The sequence below is a fragment of the Microtus oregoni genome, unplaced genomic scaffold (genome assembly GCF_018167655.1).
Source record: "Microtus oregoni isolate MIOR12 unplaced genomic scaffold, Mior012 000006F_ref0000085, whole genome shotgun sequence".
NCBI lineage: Eukaryota > Metazoa > Chordata > Mammalia > Rodentia > Cricetidae > Microtus > Microtus oregoni.
The window spans coordinates 48,392,978-48,410,361 of NW_024543065.1; the positions used below are offsets into that span (position 1 = coordinate 48,392,978).

General features: G+C 42.7%; 1 protein-coding gene across 2 annotated transcripts in view; it reads right to left on the reverse strand.

The window, feature by feature from the left end:
- The window catches only part of Sae1 (SUMO1 activating enzyme subunit 1), a 55,336-nt gene that overhangs the window by 35,738 nt on the left and 2,214 nt on the right, over positions 1–17,384 (reverse strand). For both annotated transcript variants that reach the window (XM_041654936.1, XM_041654937.1), the window contains exons 2-5: positions 11,282–11,393; positions 5,459–5,632; positions 3,376–3,518; positions 1,509–1,608 (exon numbers count right to left, since the gene is read on the reverse strand). In XM_041654936.1, coding sequence (XP_041510870.1) covers positions 1,509–1,608; positions 3,376–3,518; positions 5,459–5,632; positions 11,282–11,393 — 529 coding nt within the window. The remainder of the gene's footprint in view (positions 1–1,508; positions 1,609–3,375; positions 3,519–5,458; positions 5,633–11,281; positions 11,394–17,384) is intronic.

Consider the following 17,384-nt stretch of genomic DNA (forward strand, 5'->3'; position numbering starts at 1 on the left):
AACGAACACCAGCCATTTTAAATTGTTTTTCTCCAGTACAAGATTCCCTTTCCTAATACCAGCTAGAGACATCACTGCGTTCTGACCCCTTTCCCAACTGCTTTCTCTAAAACAAGAAGAAACGCAGCACCAGACCTGAATACTGGACAAACTCCTAATGGCCCTGAAGCTCAGTTGTAGAGCACTTGTTTACTCAGCAAGTGCAAGTCCCTAGGTTCCATACCCAATACTGGGAGGGAGTGTGTGTGTGTGGGGGGGGGGGGGGGGGGTACCACACATAACAACGATTATTACACACATTTCAAAGAAAACCTTTGTTTTGAAACAAAGTCTAGTGTAGCCCAGGCTAACCTGGAACTGAGGCAAATGGTTTTGAGCTTCTAACCCAGAGTCTCTACCTCCCAAATCCTGGGATTACAGGCATGAGCTGCCATACTGGGTTTATAGGCCACAAGGAATTAAACCCAAGACCTAACAAGGGTGAGCTCCAGTCCCACTCTTTATCTTAGAGACAGGATCTGTCACTGAACTTGGAACTCACTTCACTGACTGGCCAGCAAGCCCCAAGAATCCTCTTGTCTCCATCTTCCTGGCACTGGGTTTAAATACATGTATGAGCTGTCCATGCCCAGCCCCCAACCCGACATCTAGGAATGGACTTGGTCATCATGCTTGTTGAGCAAACACTACAGAGACTGAGCACCTCCCCAGGTCACATGGTGGCTTACAACTGTCTGTAATTCCAATCCCAAGAGGTCTGAGGGCACTGTTGCATGGTACACACACACACAAACATGTATACAGGCTTAAAAAAAAAAAAAAGGAACCCCTGGCCTACACCCAGGCACAGTCATGCACATTACACACAAAGAGTTACTAGGGAATGAAAAGGGAAAAAAAAAAATTCAAATTTAAACTGGCTCCTGCCCAGTTATGACCTGTATACCAATCTAAAAAGGAAAATGATTGGAAGGGGACACATAGTAAGGGAAGGGAAAATGTAGTAACTTCTGGTCCAGAAACCAGAGGTTAAAACTGGTTATCTTCTGTGGCAAATAATTAAACAAGCTTGTTATGTCAGGCCACCATGGTGCTACACCAGAACAGTACCTGAACCTGAAGCCATTTAAATAGGCTGCCAAAATTTTAAGGGACTTCTATTTTTCTTGAAGAATCTCATTTGGAATATAAACTCATTTTCTTTGGGGGGAAAGAACGGGTTATATTGGTGGAGTCCAGTCTTGGGCCTCCCCTCAAGGTTTACCTCATGTGCAGTTATGAAGGCCCCTCCCCATGCCCCAGGGTTTCTGACTTCAGCTGGCTTTTTTTTTTTTTTTTTTAGGTTTTTCAAGACAGGGCTTCTCGGTAGCTTTGGAGCCTGTCCTGGAACTAGCTCTTGTAGAACAGGCTGGCCTCGAAATCACAGAGATCCACCTGCCTCTGCATCTGTGCTGGGATTAAAGGCATATACCACCACCACTCGGCCTGAATTCAGCTCTTAACATTACCTTTTTGACCATGGTTGTCTCAGGTGAATCAAGTTTTGCTCTCTTGGTATCAGGCCCATCTTCTACTCCTTGACCAACTTTGGCAACTTTGGTTTTCTCTCTAGAGAGTAACAAGGGAAGGAAATCACACGTGAGCTACAAGTCACATATCTGGAACATGAATTAAAAAAAAAATGCTATCAGCTCACAGGATATAAATGTACAAGAGCAAAATAACTGAGTTCGAGGCCAGCCTGGTCTACAGAGTGAGTTCCGGACATCCAGGGCTACAAAGAGAAACTCTGCCTAGGGAAAAAAAAGTGCAAAACAGCTTTGGAGTCAAAGAGATCTGGGTTCAAATGTCACCTCAGCTACTGAAGACCTGGTGAGTCAGTTACCCACTCTTGGGATAGCTGTCCCTGATGTGATTAGTGGAAGAGAAGGGTGTGAGCAAACTCCCTAGCATAAACAAATTCCCATAAACAAAAGAGACTGTTTTGCAAACACTGTCAAGGAATCATGACCTGAAGAACCAAACCTGGGCAGGCGTGATGGCTCACACTTTCAACCCCAGCAGAGCAAGATCGGTCTACAAAATGAGTTCCAGAACAGCTTACATTGTCTCAAAAAATAAAATAAAAAGCAAAACAAAGAGCCAAACCTAATTCCTCCTTCTGTTGTGGGAATCTCATGCTAGAACAGCCCAGCCTGCTTTTGTTATAATCGTTCAGTGTATAACATTCCTAGAACCAGGTCTTTCTAAAACGTTTGTATAGCTAGTAGAGGAAATGGTGAGAACATGTTTGTCCCTTTCAAAGTTTCTTCTTTTTTTCCCCCCAAGACAGGGTTTCTCTGTGTAGCCCTGGAACTCACTTTTTAGACCTTAAACTCAGAGATCCACCTAACCCTGCCTCCCAAATACTGGGATTAAGGGCATCACCATCCAGCTCAAACTTTCATTTTACAGGCAAGAAACCTGTGAGCCAGAGAAATACCAATGACTTGCTGGAGAGGTTGAACAATGAGAGTCCTGTTTAGTGGAAGTTCTGCCCAATCAGGTCTAGGCTTCTCTGTAAGACTACTCATTGACAAGGTAGGCTTCAGAAGCTGAGTGCATGCATGGAGAGAGAATGAAAATGTAATGAATGGTGGCCAAATACCCAGCATATATAGTTTTATAGTACTCTATCGTCTGCCATCTTTCACTTACTGAGGCTGTAAGTAAAAAACACTACTGGTCTTGGCATGTGAGAATTACTAAGCTCTGCAGCCTTTTGTTCAAAGTGGGGGATAAGGTCTGTCTGCTCCACTACCGTAGGCTCTGGATCTTGCTTTTTCAAGGCAGGCTGAATGTGTCCAGGACTACCCAATTAACTCTCTCCGTCATCTCTCAACAGGCAAGCACAAACTAGGGAAACAAGCTCACCTTCCAAGGACAGCATATGTGGGTTCCAGCCCTTAAGTTCAGAAGGCTGGGATACCCATATGACACACTTTATCTACAACTCTGCCTGCTTGGGCTTCAGATGACATCACAGTTTTAAACAGTGGGGTCCACATATATCCTAAAATTCCGAACCTACAAGTGCATACCTTTGATCCTAGCACTCAAGAGGCAGGGTTAGGTGGATCTCTGAGTTAGAAGCCAGCCTGGTTTACAGCATAGTTCCAAGATAATCAGACAGAGAGAAAAAAACCCTGTCTTGAAAAAACAACAAAAATGTGACCCCACAAAGCACTCTACTTAGTGATCTGTTAATCGCTTGCCTCAGAATGTTCTAAGTATTGTAGCAAAGTAAGCTACTTCATAAGGGCAGTTCATTTCCTGCCATAAATACTATTCCAACTGTGGAAACATTCCCTACAACCCTCTCCTCCCAGCACTTACTCTACAAACTCATGCTCTCCAAGATTTGCAAAGGTGTACCCATGGTACCCAAAGACATCTCCTGTGAAGAACTTGACGCTGTTTCTGTGACAGATCTGGTCAACTTTAACGATGACATCCCTGGAGCAGCAAGTCAGGCACACCTGCAGAGACAGGAACTGACTGGTAAGAGCTGAAAACTGTGACTCACTGCCCTGCTGCCTACATAAATCTTAAATTAACTGTCTCTCTGGCAAGGTTAAGACCAGTTTCAACAGGTATAACAGGTTCTTTGGGTACTATGATTAAAAGACAAAAGTTGCAGGTTTCAGGGTGTAGAAAATATAAATGAAGCCGGGCAGTGGTGGTGCACGCCTTTAATCCCAGCACTTGGGAGGCAGAGGCAGGTGGATCTCTGTGAGTTCGAGACCAGCCTGGTCTACAAGACATAGTTCCAAGACAGGCTCCAAACCACAGAGAAACCCTGTCTCGAAAAACCAAAAATAAATAAATAAATAAATAAAATAAAAATAAAATTTAAAAAAGAAAATGTAAATGATATGATGGTCACTTTTGACAACTAAAGGGCTAGCTGGAAAGAAAAACCACTTGACAATTTGTTCCCTTAATCCAAGAACATATAAACTATACTTCATAGTTATCAAAAAAGACAGCAATGTCAAAGTAATCTAAACTATTATCTAATCTGTTAAAAATCAAGCAAGACCAGTTTTTTTTTTTTAACAGACCCAAAGGTCATGTTTGAGGAAAACCTCTCTGACACACACATAAAATTTTTTAAAAATTTTATTTCATTTACTTTTATTTTTTGAGACAAAGTTCTTTCAGTGTAGCCTTACAGGTCTTACAGTGTAGAATGAGGCCTGGAACTCATTCTTATAGATCAGGTCTGCCTCTACCTCCCAAGCACTAGGACTAAAGGTACAACACCACAACTGGCTATTTTATTAATTAATTATGAGTGAGCCCAGGTATAGTAGTGCACAACTATAATCCCAGCACTCAAGAGGCAGCCAGATCTCTGTGAGTTTGAGGTCAGCCTGGTCTACAGGGTGAATTCCAGAACATCCACAGCTTTGTTAGAGATCCTGTCTCAAAAAAAGAGAAAGTCATATGCCCTAACACAGAATTTAGCTTTTCCTTTCACCTCTACACAGTCTTGGCACTGAGTAGATGAGGTTAAATAAGCCTCATTTGGTTTATCATTGTAGTTATTCTGTCAAGTCCATGGCCAAAATAGTTGTGTAAAAAAAGGTACAGACAAATCAAGATCAGAGATGTTGCCTTTTGGTTATAACAAAGTCAACCAGACATGGTGGCACACGCCTTTAATCCCAGCACTTGGGAGGCAGAGGAAGGCAGATCTTGTAGTTTGAGACCACTTGGTTTACAGAGCAAGCCACAGGACAGGCAGACTTAACAAGAAACCCTGCTCAAAACACCACCACACACACCAAAAGATAGTCTTATGTAGCCCAGGTTGGCCTCAAACTCAGTCTTTATTTCTTTTCTATTCCTCCTGCCTCCATCTGCCAAATGTTGGGATTTATGCATGTGCCACCAAGCTTGGCTAGGTATGTTCTTTTTAACACAAAACACAAGTTGCAGCTCCATTATTTCTAACATATAAGTCCAGCTGGCAACAAAATTAATCAACAACTTAAGATTTCAACATGAGCAAGATTATAAAAGAAGATAAAATATTAATGCTGAAACCTAGTCTGGGGGAATATAAACCAAGACAAAGAAGCAACCAGTAGACAGCAGGCACCTCACAACCAAACACAATAGGTCCAACAGACTGGACCTACACAGAAACATACTGAATGTGTCAAACCTAAAGATCAGAAGTTTATAAATGTACGTGAGAGGAAAACTCAGAATGTGTTACTTGAAAGGTCTAGTAAACCTACAGTTAATCTTACTATGTTGTCCAGGCTGGCCTTAAGCCTGAAGCAGTGAACAGTCCTCCTTCCTGCCTCTGTTCCTAAGCATTGGGGTTATAGGAGTGAACCCACACTGGGCTTCCACTACTACTTGAACTTGCTGACTCTCACAGCAGGCTTAATACTAAGAGACTCACCGCATCAAACTGAGTGAAGAATGCCTCTGGCTTCTTCTCTATATCCTCAGTATCCACCTTTACATCCACCATGGGGTTGAGATTCTGGGCTCGTTCCAAAGATGCCTCAGCCCTATTCTGGCCCACAGACCCAGTTCGAATCAAGAACTGAGCTCCATGATCTTCTGGAGATACCTAAAAAGGAAAAAAAAATTCTCCTTAATTTTTTAATCTTTTTGGAATGAAAATCTCAAAGACATTGAGCCTATAAGCACATTAAAATGCCCACAACCAACTGCTATTATTGTTCCTACAGAAATGTATTTATCTAAGCTGGGCGTGGCAACACACACAGATCTCTGGGAGTTCAAGGCCAGTCTGATCTACTAAAGTCCAGGACAGTCTGGGCTGTTACACAGAGAAACCCTGTCTCAGGAAAGAAAGAGAGACAGAGAGAGAGAAAAGCAGGTCATGGTGATGCATGCCTTTAGTGCTGGCGCTAGAGAAGCAGAATCAGACAAATCTCTGAGTTCAACACCAGCACACGCCAGGGCTATACAGAGAAACCCTGTCTCAGGAAGAAAAACAAAACAAAACAACGGGGGGGGGGGGGGGGGGCGCACATACCTTTAATCTCAGCACTCGGGAGGCAGAGACAGGTGGACCTCTATGAGTTCGAGGCCAGCGTGGTCTGGTCTACAAGAGCTAGTTCCAGGACAGGCTCTAAAAGCTACAGAGAAGCCCTGTCTCAAAAAACCATAAAAGTAAATAAATAAATCATAAAATAAAAGAATTAAAAAAAAAACTACAGCGAAGCCCTATCTCGAAAACACACACACACATAAAAAGGACAAAACAAACAAAAAAACAGAAACAGAGATCAGCCAATATCACTGAGGCAAAAACTTCTAGGAAATGTTTGTTCAGGATCAGCACACAGTAGCTGTAGTCTGGAGGCGACCAAAACGAAACACTGTGCTGGCAGCCAAACTCAACAATGTATAAGAGTCCTCCAGAGATACTGCTTTTGAAGACATGAAGGAGTTGTGGAGAGCAACTGAGGTACAGCAGGGTCAGAGTACCTGAGGGAAGTCGGGGGGGGGGGGGGGGCTGTGTTGGAAAGCCCAAGAGGGGTCTTGTGGTGAATGTGCAGTCCTGCTGCCACAGAGATGCCAGGACCAAGGACAGCAGCAGCTGTGGCATGGAGCGCCTCAAGATCTTTGAAGCCCACAAGAGCCTGAGTCAAAGAAGCAAAGTTTTACACTGTTGGATTTTGGTTTTGTTGTGACTATACTACAGTAGGAAGCTTTTAGTCTCTTTCTTTCTTTTTTCGTCCGAGCACACAGTTGACCAACTTTAGGTATTTTAGAGAAACCTTGAAAGGTATTTTGGAAGTGTAAAGAATCTGAACTTTTTTGTTTGCTTTCGTTTTTTTTAATTTATTTATTTATTATTTATACAGTGTTCTGTCTGCATGCCAGAAGAGGGAACCAGATCAAATTACAGATGGTTGTGAGCCACCATATGGTTGTTGGGAATTGAACTCAGGACCTCTGGAAAATCAGCCAATGCTCTTAACCTCTGAGCCATCTCTTCAGCCCAAGAATCTGAACTTTTAAAATGTTTGAAATTTTAAGTACTGTAGGACTTTTATTAAAAAGTTGGAATGTTAAACCAAGCATATGCCTTTAATCCCAGCACTTGGGAGGCAGAGGCAGGCAGACCTCTGAGTTTGAGGACAGCCTGGTGTACAAAGCAAGTTCCAGGACAGGAATGGTTGACTATTACAGAGAAACCCTGTCTTGAAAAAAAAAAAAAAAATCAAAAAAACAAAGTTGGGATGGGGTCAAATTAGGCTAGAAAAGTTATAGTTAAATAGTGGTATTAGATTTTGAGGTTTCTGTTTATTTTTTGGTCAACATGACACAAGCTAGAATTATTAGGGAAGAGGAAATTTAAAGTAAGAAAAGGCCCTCATCGCAGCTCACTGTGAGTGGTGGCCCCTGGGTAGGTGGTCCTAGACGCTCTAAAACAAGCAAGCTGAGTAAGCCAGCAGGCAGTGCTCCCTAAGGCCTGTCTCAGTTCCCGCATCAAGCTTCTGACATGACTTCCCTCGGTCACTGAATGTGAAAGTGACCTCAGAGTTGCGAGCTGAAATAAAATGTTTTCTTCCCAAGCTGCTCTTGGTCAAGTGTTTATCACAGTGACAGAAACTCTAACACCAACTCCAGTTCTTCCTTCTGAGTTTTAAACCTGTTATCGGTTTAAAAAACCGTTAACAGGTTTAAAACTGGCCATTGATGATTAAACAGCACCCCCTTGTGCTTAGAAGAGAAACTCTCTCCAAAGTCTAATGTCTCCTCTATTTAAATTTGTTCTGATTTTTTCCATTTGTTTGTTTTTTGAGGCAGGGTTTCCCTGTATAACAGTCCTAGCTGTCCTGAAACTCACTCTGTAGACCAGGATGGTCTTGAACTCGCCTGCCTCTGCCTTCCTTAAATTTGTTCAGATTTTTTAAATTGCTAACAAAACGACTGGTTACTAGGTGCTCAATAGCAAATTGTTCCCAGCCAGACGAACACCTATAATCCCAGCACTTGGGAGGCAGGGGCAGGTGGATCTTTTGAGTTTGAGGCTAGCCTGGTCTACAAAGTGAGTTCCAGGACAGGCTCCAAAGCTACACAGAACTGTCTGGAAAAACAAAACAAAACAAAAAATGCTTCTTCCCTAGCACACACAGGACCCCTTAGTCTGACCTCCCTGTCGGGTGCTGGAATGGAAACAAGCACCTCAAAGGCCAGGACTATTAGTAAACAGATTCCATATCTCTCTGTAGGCCCATATTTCTATATGGTATGGCAGCCAAGCTATCAAGCCATAGGCCACACCTGAGAAGGGTTCCAGACAGGCTGTCACTAACCTAACAAAAGGTCAGGATGTGGTTTTGCTCCTTCTTTGTAATTTGGAGGAGGCCTGATAGAGACGCTAATTCAAACCTAAGTGACAGTTAGCATACACAACAGACAGGTAGTTGTGGACATGGACTGAAAGCCATTCACCTGGTTACCTAGCAAACAGAATGTTAGTGTATTTTCCTCTTGGTAAAGTTTTGGTATATAAGGCTGTTTGGAGAATAAACGAAAGGAATTCTTCAGGATGTGAACTCAGGACTTCATGAGGGATCACTGAGAATCTCCCTCCCGATAAAGCCATGTGAGTTGTGTCTTTATTTCCACATCTCCACGCTGGTCCAGAGAGAAACAGTTATGTTTGGGTCTGGTCGAGAGAAATAATTTATGGTCCGGGTTAGCATCAGACCCCAATATCTCTCAAAGTATTTCACACACAAACTACCTAATTTAGCAAATCAATTTACCACCTCACTAGAGCTAGTAAGTTATCTCCCCCTATTACCACCACCCCAATTACCTACCAACTATCTTAAGACCAAATTCTTCCATAGTATCAAGAAAATGAATGAACTTTTCAAACCAACCCTCTACAGGGGCATGTTTTTTAAGTTACCACATCCTGTTCTTCAGGGATCATTCCCTACTGCAAGGCTGGAATCTGTGATTAAGGGCAATTCAGGTTAGATCCAAATCCCCAAATCAAATCTTGGTTCAACCACTGATTGTTGTTACCTACGTGTACAGAAACCTGTGATATAGATGCTTATCAATCCACAGATAACACCTATCATACAATGTTCTACTTCCCTCAGCTCTCGGGTCCCGGCTCCTCTCTTCCCTTGAAGAGACATTCTCTCAACAAGGTTCTCTGAAATACAGAGCTGTGTATTAAAGTCTAGCTCAGGGCCATTCACTTCACAATGCAAAATTCCATAAAACAACTCATTGACCCTATAGTCAAGTCTACAAGGCTCCACAGTCTTCTGAACTATTTTGCATCACTGCCTATCAGTAGTGTTCTTAGGGAAATTGCAGGAGGAAAAGCTTGGTATATTTATGGACTGTTAAATTTATTTGTTGGGGGTTGAGCTAGTTAAGCTGACCAGCACTAGACTACAGAAAGTCCATTAGAAACCACCATACCTAACTTAACCCTGAGAAGCTTTTATATTACCACTGCCCAGGTTCTCTCCAGTGTAGCTGGGGTTGAGGACCACTACTTCAAGAAAGGAGAAGGCACTGAGGCCCTCCAAGTGAGTAAGGGAAGAAAATCAGCCTATGCCTTAGCACTCTTCTGACATAACATCAGAACCACACCACACACATGCTGGTATAGGATGGACACACTGGAGTCTCACAGCCAGAAGATGGCTTGTGAAATCCCATTTGCATTCTTGATACCAAGAGCTACCAATTACAAAGTGTCTTGGTGGCAGGTGTACTAATTCTCCTCTGTGTGCTCCTGGCCTCTAGAGGGCACTGTAGTCCTCTGTAGACAAGTCCTTGTAGACAAGTCCTCTGTCCTGACAGCTTGCTCAAAAAATTTCCTTAGGTTTTCTTTCATTTTTAAATGTTTGTTGTCTGAGAGTTTTGATATGTAGCCCAAGATGACCTCAAATCTGCAGCAATCCTCCTGCCTCTGCTTCTTCAATGCTGGGATTTACAGGCATGTACTGCAATGCTACCCTTAGGTTTAACTTAAAAACCAATTTTTAGGTAGGGATAATAGCCTAGATGACATTGTATTTGCATTTGACCTCAAGTGTTTCATAAATAGAGTACAGTGGCTCATGTCTGTAATGATAGCACTGGAAAAGTGGAGGCAAGATCAGAAGTTCAAGGTGACCTTCAGCTGAGGTTTGAAGACAGTTTTAGGTAACTGAAATTCTATCACAGTAACAATAAAAATGCCAGGAGCAATGGTGCATTCCTTTAATCTCGGCACTATGGAGGCAGACTGGCTGATTGATCACTGTGAGTTTGAGGTCAACTTGGTCTAATAGAAAGTTCCAAGCCAGTACCTACAGAGTAGAGAGCTAGTCTTAAAAGGAGTTACAGTTGCCAGCTATATATAGTGAAGCATGCCTTTAGTCCCCCCACTGAGGAGGCAGAGGGAGGTTGGTCTACAGAGAGAACCTGTCTTAAAACAAACAAACAAATCTTGTGACTGTGACAATAAGTAAGTGAAGCCCAAGTTCCTCTTCATATTGCAGTAGAAAGTTCTAGATCTTTGAGACTAGGTCTCATGTAGCTTTCAGGCTACGCTGCAGTTCCAAGACAGCCTAAACTAGTGAGTTCCTGCCTCAAAACACAGAGAAGCAAGCAAATAAACAAAAAATTGTTAAAGAACACACATGCCACTGAAGCTTGGAGATGTGTACAAAAACACGTTCACCCTGAACGAAAGACAGTCTGGAGAAAGCTACACTGGAACCAGGCGCTGCTGGAGTACCTCCATATGCTTCTCAGTTCTCCTCTGAGATATTGGATGCTCACGTTCTCCTCTGTGTAAGCAGTCTACATAGATAGATAGATAGATAGATAGATAGATAGATAGATAGATAGACAGACCCTCTCTCTGATTCAGTATTTTTCAAAGTAATTTCAGTGAACCATCTACATCAAGATTATTTTGACTTTTTAAGAGTCTCACTTATGTAGCAAAATCTAGGCTTGAACTTGCAACCCTGACTCAATCTCCTGAGTGTTGGGATTATAGGCATATGACATCACACCGAACTGAGACATCTTTTAAATGTACCCATTCCTGTACCACCCCAGAACTTGTGAATCGGTAGCTTAGGAATGAAGGGATAAATAAGCCTCAAGGCCTCAGTCTCCCAACTACCGTATCACTGAACCTGGGTTTGTACTGCCAAACTCACAGCACTGTATCTTGAGGGGAAGACAGGGCGAGCAGAGGGATACATACCTGTTCGTGATCCAGCATGGTCAGTCCTTTCACTCCCGCCAGGATAAGATTCTTGGCAATTTCAGCCCCAAGTCCTTTCATGCCGACAATCAACACCCGGGAAGCTCGAAGCCTGTAAGACACCTGCTATGTTAACTTGATGACCCCAACTAGTGGGACTTGTTCAATTACAGGATGACTAAAAAAATTAAATATATATATTTAATAAATATATATATATATTTCACTATATTCACTGAAGCACCACTGAACCTTCAGATCTAGAAAATAGCTCCCAAACTATCCTGTACAGAACACCTACCATGGCATGTACCCTCTCAACAATGTAGCTCTTCAAGCAAAAGACCTGAAGAGTCTTATGGGGTTGGAGATATAGCTCAGGTGGTAGAATTTTGCCTTCCACATATAAGGTCCTGCATGAATTCGCCAGAACCACAAAAAAAAATAAAATAAAATAAAAAGACATCAAAGGCATTAACCTTTAATCTCAGCACTCAAGGCGTAAGGGTAGGCGGTTCTCTGTGAGTTCAAGGCCAGCCTAGTCTACAGAGTTCCAGGACAGCCAAGGCTACACAGAGAAATCCTGTTCTGAAAAACAAATCAACAGCAACGAAAGAAAAATTTAAACAGTACAGTGATAATGATGAAAACCTCCAGCTGAGAAAGGAGGGATCTCCAAAAGTTCAAGTCTAAGACTTGATTACAGAGACTTTGTCTCAACGACGACAAAAAACAAAAAAAAAACCCTGATTTTTAAAAATATTTATTTATTTATTATGTATACAATATTCTGTCTGTGTATATGTCGGCAGGCCAGAAGAGGGCACCAAACCTCATTACAGATGGTTGTGAGCCACCATGTGGTTGCTGGGAATTGAACTCAGGACCTCTGGAAGAGCAGGCAATGCTCTTAACTGCTGAGCCATCTCTCCAGCCCCCTTGATGTTTTTTAATCAAAAGGAAATAAACAACCAATCAACATAGAGACAGTTGAAAAGAAAGCATTCCAACAATAGAAAACTAAACCTGTAAACACACAAGCTCAGGAAACAGACGCCTGGTTTATCATTTCTCAGTTACAGCAAGAACACAGAGGCTGCAAAGCAGCACACAAGGGACGGGACATATGCCTGGTAAGAGAATGAGGGGCAAGGCATGAGGGCTTGTAGGCATTAAAAGAATTCTGGGGCTGGAGAGATGGCTCAGTGGTTAAGAGCATTGCCTGCTCTTCCAAAGGTCCTGAGTTCAATTCCCAGCAACCACATGGTGGCTCACAACCATCTGTAAAGAGGTCTGGCGCCCTCTTCTGGCCTTCAGGCATACAGACAGAATATTGTATACATAATAAATAAATAAATATTAAAAAAAAAAAAAAAAAAAAAAGAATTCTGGACTCAAGTCTAAGCCAAATGGTGAGATGATGTCACAGTTAACAGAAGACAGGGTGGTTATGTGTGCATATCTACTCAGATAGTATGATAACCAAAAAAGGGCAAGTATATGTACTGTGGAACTAGGGACTGAACTCAGGGGCTCTTGCAAGTGCTTTATCAATGAGGTATGACTCCAACTCAGCAAGAGAACATTATTTAATCTGGAGTACACATGCAAAACAGGTGGTAGCATTAAAGTGTGTTTAAGAATGAGATTACAGGCACACACTTCTAATCCCAGCACTGGGGAGGTGGATAAGGAGGTGAGTTCTGAGTCATGCATGGATCCATAGTTTCAGGCCAGCTTGAGCACAACAAAAACAATGGGTAGGGGAATTGCTTTGATCTCTGTCAAGAGAAAGAAATGAGACAAAAAAACAAAAGTAAGACAAAAAAGTAACCCAGTTGTGAGAGGCAGGATTGTTTCACAGCATCCTGAAAGTCTTGATCCACATCTAAAGTCAGAATTTATAAAGCCTGAGAAGCAATTCAGACCTTGCTTCTGAAGCCCTAAGAGCCAGGCAGTGCAGTCCATCACAGCCACACTGGGGGCTGGTAACTCAAAAGCTTCTAGCAATCCTAGTGCTGCTGTTATCCTGGGTCTGCCAAACAGTAGGCCAGCTCTATCCAAGTACCAGCACCTGGAGAACACCAAGGGGTCTTCAAAATTACTCCAATGATCATGAGTGCTTACACAGAATTACATTTAGGAGCCTTTAATAAGCACAGGGGGCCATTAGGGTGCTGGAGTGCGTCCCTAATCCCAGCACTCAAGAGCCTAAAGCAGAAACCCTGTCTCGAAAAAGCAAAAAAAAAAAAAAAAAAAAAAAAAAAAAAAAGCCTAAAGCAGAAGGATTGGGAGTTTGAAGCCAGCCTAGGTTATAGCACTATAAAATTATAAAGCTTGGTCTCATACATCCCAGGTTGCTCTAAAACTCTGTAGCAGAGTATAGCCTTGAATTTTGAGCCTCCTGCCTCTATCTCCAGTGTACTGATAGATGTGCACCTTCTTGCCCAGTATGTGTGGATCAAACGGAGGGCTTCATGCGCAGGGCTTCATGCGTATGAGGAAGGCAAACTGAGTTCCATTCCCATTTGATAAAATCTACAGCTCACACATAGTTCCGAACTTATCTACACTACTTTACTAGCTTTATCTCCTATTAGTATCAGACTACTTACCACTAAGCATGCCCTCAGCTTTCCATCTCCACACCACCTCTTCCTCCCTGGCCCACTCAAGCTCTCACCCTAAGGCCATTTCCCCAGGGCCCATGCTGATGAATATTCACTGTCAACTTGTTAGACTTAGAATCACCATGTCACCATGTACACACAGGTCTGGGTATGTTCTATGACAGTATTTATACAAAGGTTCAATGGTCTGGACAAAAATGGTGTCACACACCTTTAATCCAAGCACTCAGGAGGCAGAGGCAGGTAGATCTCTGTGAGTTGAGGCTAGCCTGGTCTACATAGTTAGTTCCAGGACAGCGAAAGCTACACAAAGAAACCGTGTCTCAAAAAAACAAAAACAAAAAGGTTCAATAGAAGAGGGCAGACCTACCCTGACTGTGACACCATCAATGGAGTGGATCCACATTCAGGAAAAAAGAGAGAGTCCACAAGAAAAAGTGCTTGCTGCCTGAGGATGGAAGCCTGAGGACATGCATTCCATTATCAGAAGCCATTATCAGAAGTTAGTAGAGAACCAAGTTCACAAAGCTGTCTTCTGACACACATGCCAAGATAGGTAACCCCCACAAACATTCAATAAGTAAAACTCCCAGCACTCAGGAGGCAGCAGCAGGTATACCTCTACGAGTTCAAGACCAGCCTGGTCTACAGAGCTACTTCCTAAACGAGCAAACAAAATAATAAAGTTTAAAAAGGGGGCAGGGAGCAGAGCATGGGTTGTTCATCTCTCTTTCCTGACCAACTGCAATATGACCAGCTGTCTGACACACAACACTGTGGCCTGGCTTTCTTGCCACAATGGACTGTACTCTCAAAAGTAAATCACAGCAATGTGAAAAGTATTAACATACAGGCCTTTCTTTTCAAATTTTTATTAAATTATTTTGTGTGAATGCATGCCATGGCCATATGGGGAGGTCAGAGGAAACTCAAGAGTCCATTCTGTTCTTCTACTAAGTGGGTCCCTGAGACTGAAGCCATGATGTCAGGCTTTGCAGCAAATGCCTTTACCTGCCAAACCATCCTGCCAGTTCCAGGGGTCTTTCCTACCATAGCACACTCAAGGAAGAATGACCTTTCCAGAACTTTCCTTGCAAAACAGCAATATTAAGGTTTCTAAGAGGCCTTATGGAGCAGGTTTGTCATCCCAGCTGCTCAGGGGGATGAGGCAGGAGGATCAAAAGTACAGAATGAAGCTAGCTGGGAGAGGTGGCTCACACATGTAATCCCAGCACACCAAAGGAAGTTCCAGACCAGTTTGGGTTGCAGTTGAGACCCTGCCTCAAAACACACACAGAGAACTGAAAAGAGGGCTGCTGTGTGTACAAATTTACAAAAAGAAAAGGGTTCTGCCCAGTCTCAGGTAACTATAGGGCCTCTCCTGTTCCCCACCCCACAACCATTACAACATAGTTCTTTACAATGAGTGGTCTGGAATTGCTCACAGCAACAACCAAAAATGAGTATCATATTTTTAATCTTTTTGTTTTGTTTTTCTGAGACAGGGTTTCTCTGCAGCTTTTGGAGCCTGTCCTAGAACTAGCTCTTGTAGACCAGGCTGGCCTTGAACTCACAGAGATCCGCCTGCTTCTGTCTCCCAAGTGCTGGGATTAAAGGTGTGCACCACTACCGCCCGGCCATATTTTTAATCTTAACCACACATGACAGAGCCCCAGAGACTAAAACTTACTTATGGCTCGATCATATGAAAAGGGCTGAAACACTATCTGGCACTTAATGAAGTAGCTATTATTCATGTTCTCTGAAGTAGCAATTCCCTTTCACAAAAGAAATGCTGTAGTCAATGAAGTTTGGTTTGAGGCACAATTATTTTGAGTTGAAAAAAATATGCACAACATACAAAACAATGTGGTTTATCCACCTTCTTCCATGTGCACAAACTAGACCCTAATCTATGCAATCATCAGTTCTCACCCACAAAATTCAACTGGACCGGGGCTGGAGAGATGGCTCAGAGGTTAAGAGCATTGCCTGCTCTTCCAAAGGTCCTGAGTTCAATTCCCAGCAACCACATGGTGGCTCACAACCATCTGTAATGGGGTCTGGTGCCCTCTTCTGGCCTGCAGGTATACACACAGACAGAATATTGTATACTAAATAAATAAATATTTAAAAAATTTCAACTGGACCCAGGAGTAAGAAAGCACACGTAGCTCCAGTTAAGTAGGAAGCTGAGGCAGAAAGGTAATTACTCTAACCCAGCAAGAACAATAATTTTGTTGTATTTGTTTGCATTGCGAGCATTTTTTATGTGCCACATGTGTACAGGAACCACAAAGGCTAGATTCCCTGAAAGCAGAGCTGTACGAAGTTGGAGGCTGCCATATGGGTACCAGGAACCAAATTCCAGACTCCTGAGAGAGTAGTTAAGTGTTCTTAACTGAGTCATCTCAACAGCCCAAAATCCTCTTTCTTTTTCTTTTTTGGTTTTTCGAGACAGTTTTTCTATGTAGCCCTGTCTATCCTGGAACTCACTCTGTAAATGAAGCTGTCCTTGAACTCAGGGAGCTACATCTGCCTCTGCCTCCAGAGTGCTGGGATTAAAGGCATGCGCCATGACACGGCCCTGTTTCTTAAAAGCACAAAAACAAAGGAGCTGTGGCTAAAGTTCAGTTGGCAGAATACTTGCCTAGCATGCACAAACACTGGACTCCATCCCTAGGACAGCATAATTAGGGTGTGGCACACACTGGAATTCAAGTACTTCAGAGACAAAAGCAGTAGAGGCAAAGAGGGTCAAAAGTTTAAGGTGATCAGACAGAGTATAAGGCCAAGATGGGTTGCAGGAGATCCTGTTGAAATACATTTGGCCTCTCTGCCTCCATTTGTCCCTTACAACTTCCTGTCCCCATTTCAAAGACATATTTTATCTGCCCTACATGGGAGTATAACTCAAGGATTCATATACTAGGCCGCTTCTCTACCATTGATCAGTCCAGACAAATCTTACAATGTGAACTACTACATCTTATACTGTTCAAAGCTTTAAATGATCTCTCTGCAAGCTCCTTACTGGACCCTGTACTGTGGATCCTCTCATTCTACATTCCTTCCCCTGCTAACCTGCTAAGACTAAATCCAGGTTCCCTTCTCAGGAACTAAAGATGCTTCCAACAAAGGACCCTGGCATTAAAGGATCCCATTTACCCCCCTCCAAGTTTAAACAAATGACCCATTCATTAGGTATCAGACAAAATGCTTCTTTCCCAGAAGCCCAAAATGACCTTCTAATCTTTGTGGGGTGTTTTTCTTTTCTTTTCCTTTTTTTTTTTTAAAGGAAGGAGAAATGGGGTTGAGATTATGGAGATAAGCTACTGAGTCCTTTTTTATGCAGTGCTTTTTTATGCAAGGAGCCTGGGCTTTGTACACAGTAAGCAAGCACTCTACCAGCTAATGAGTGGGTTGTCATGTAGGTCAACCCATGAGGAAGTCTGAAACACCAAGCTAAGTGA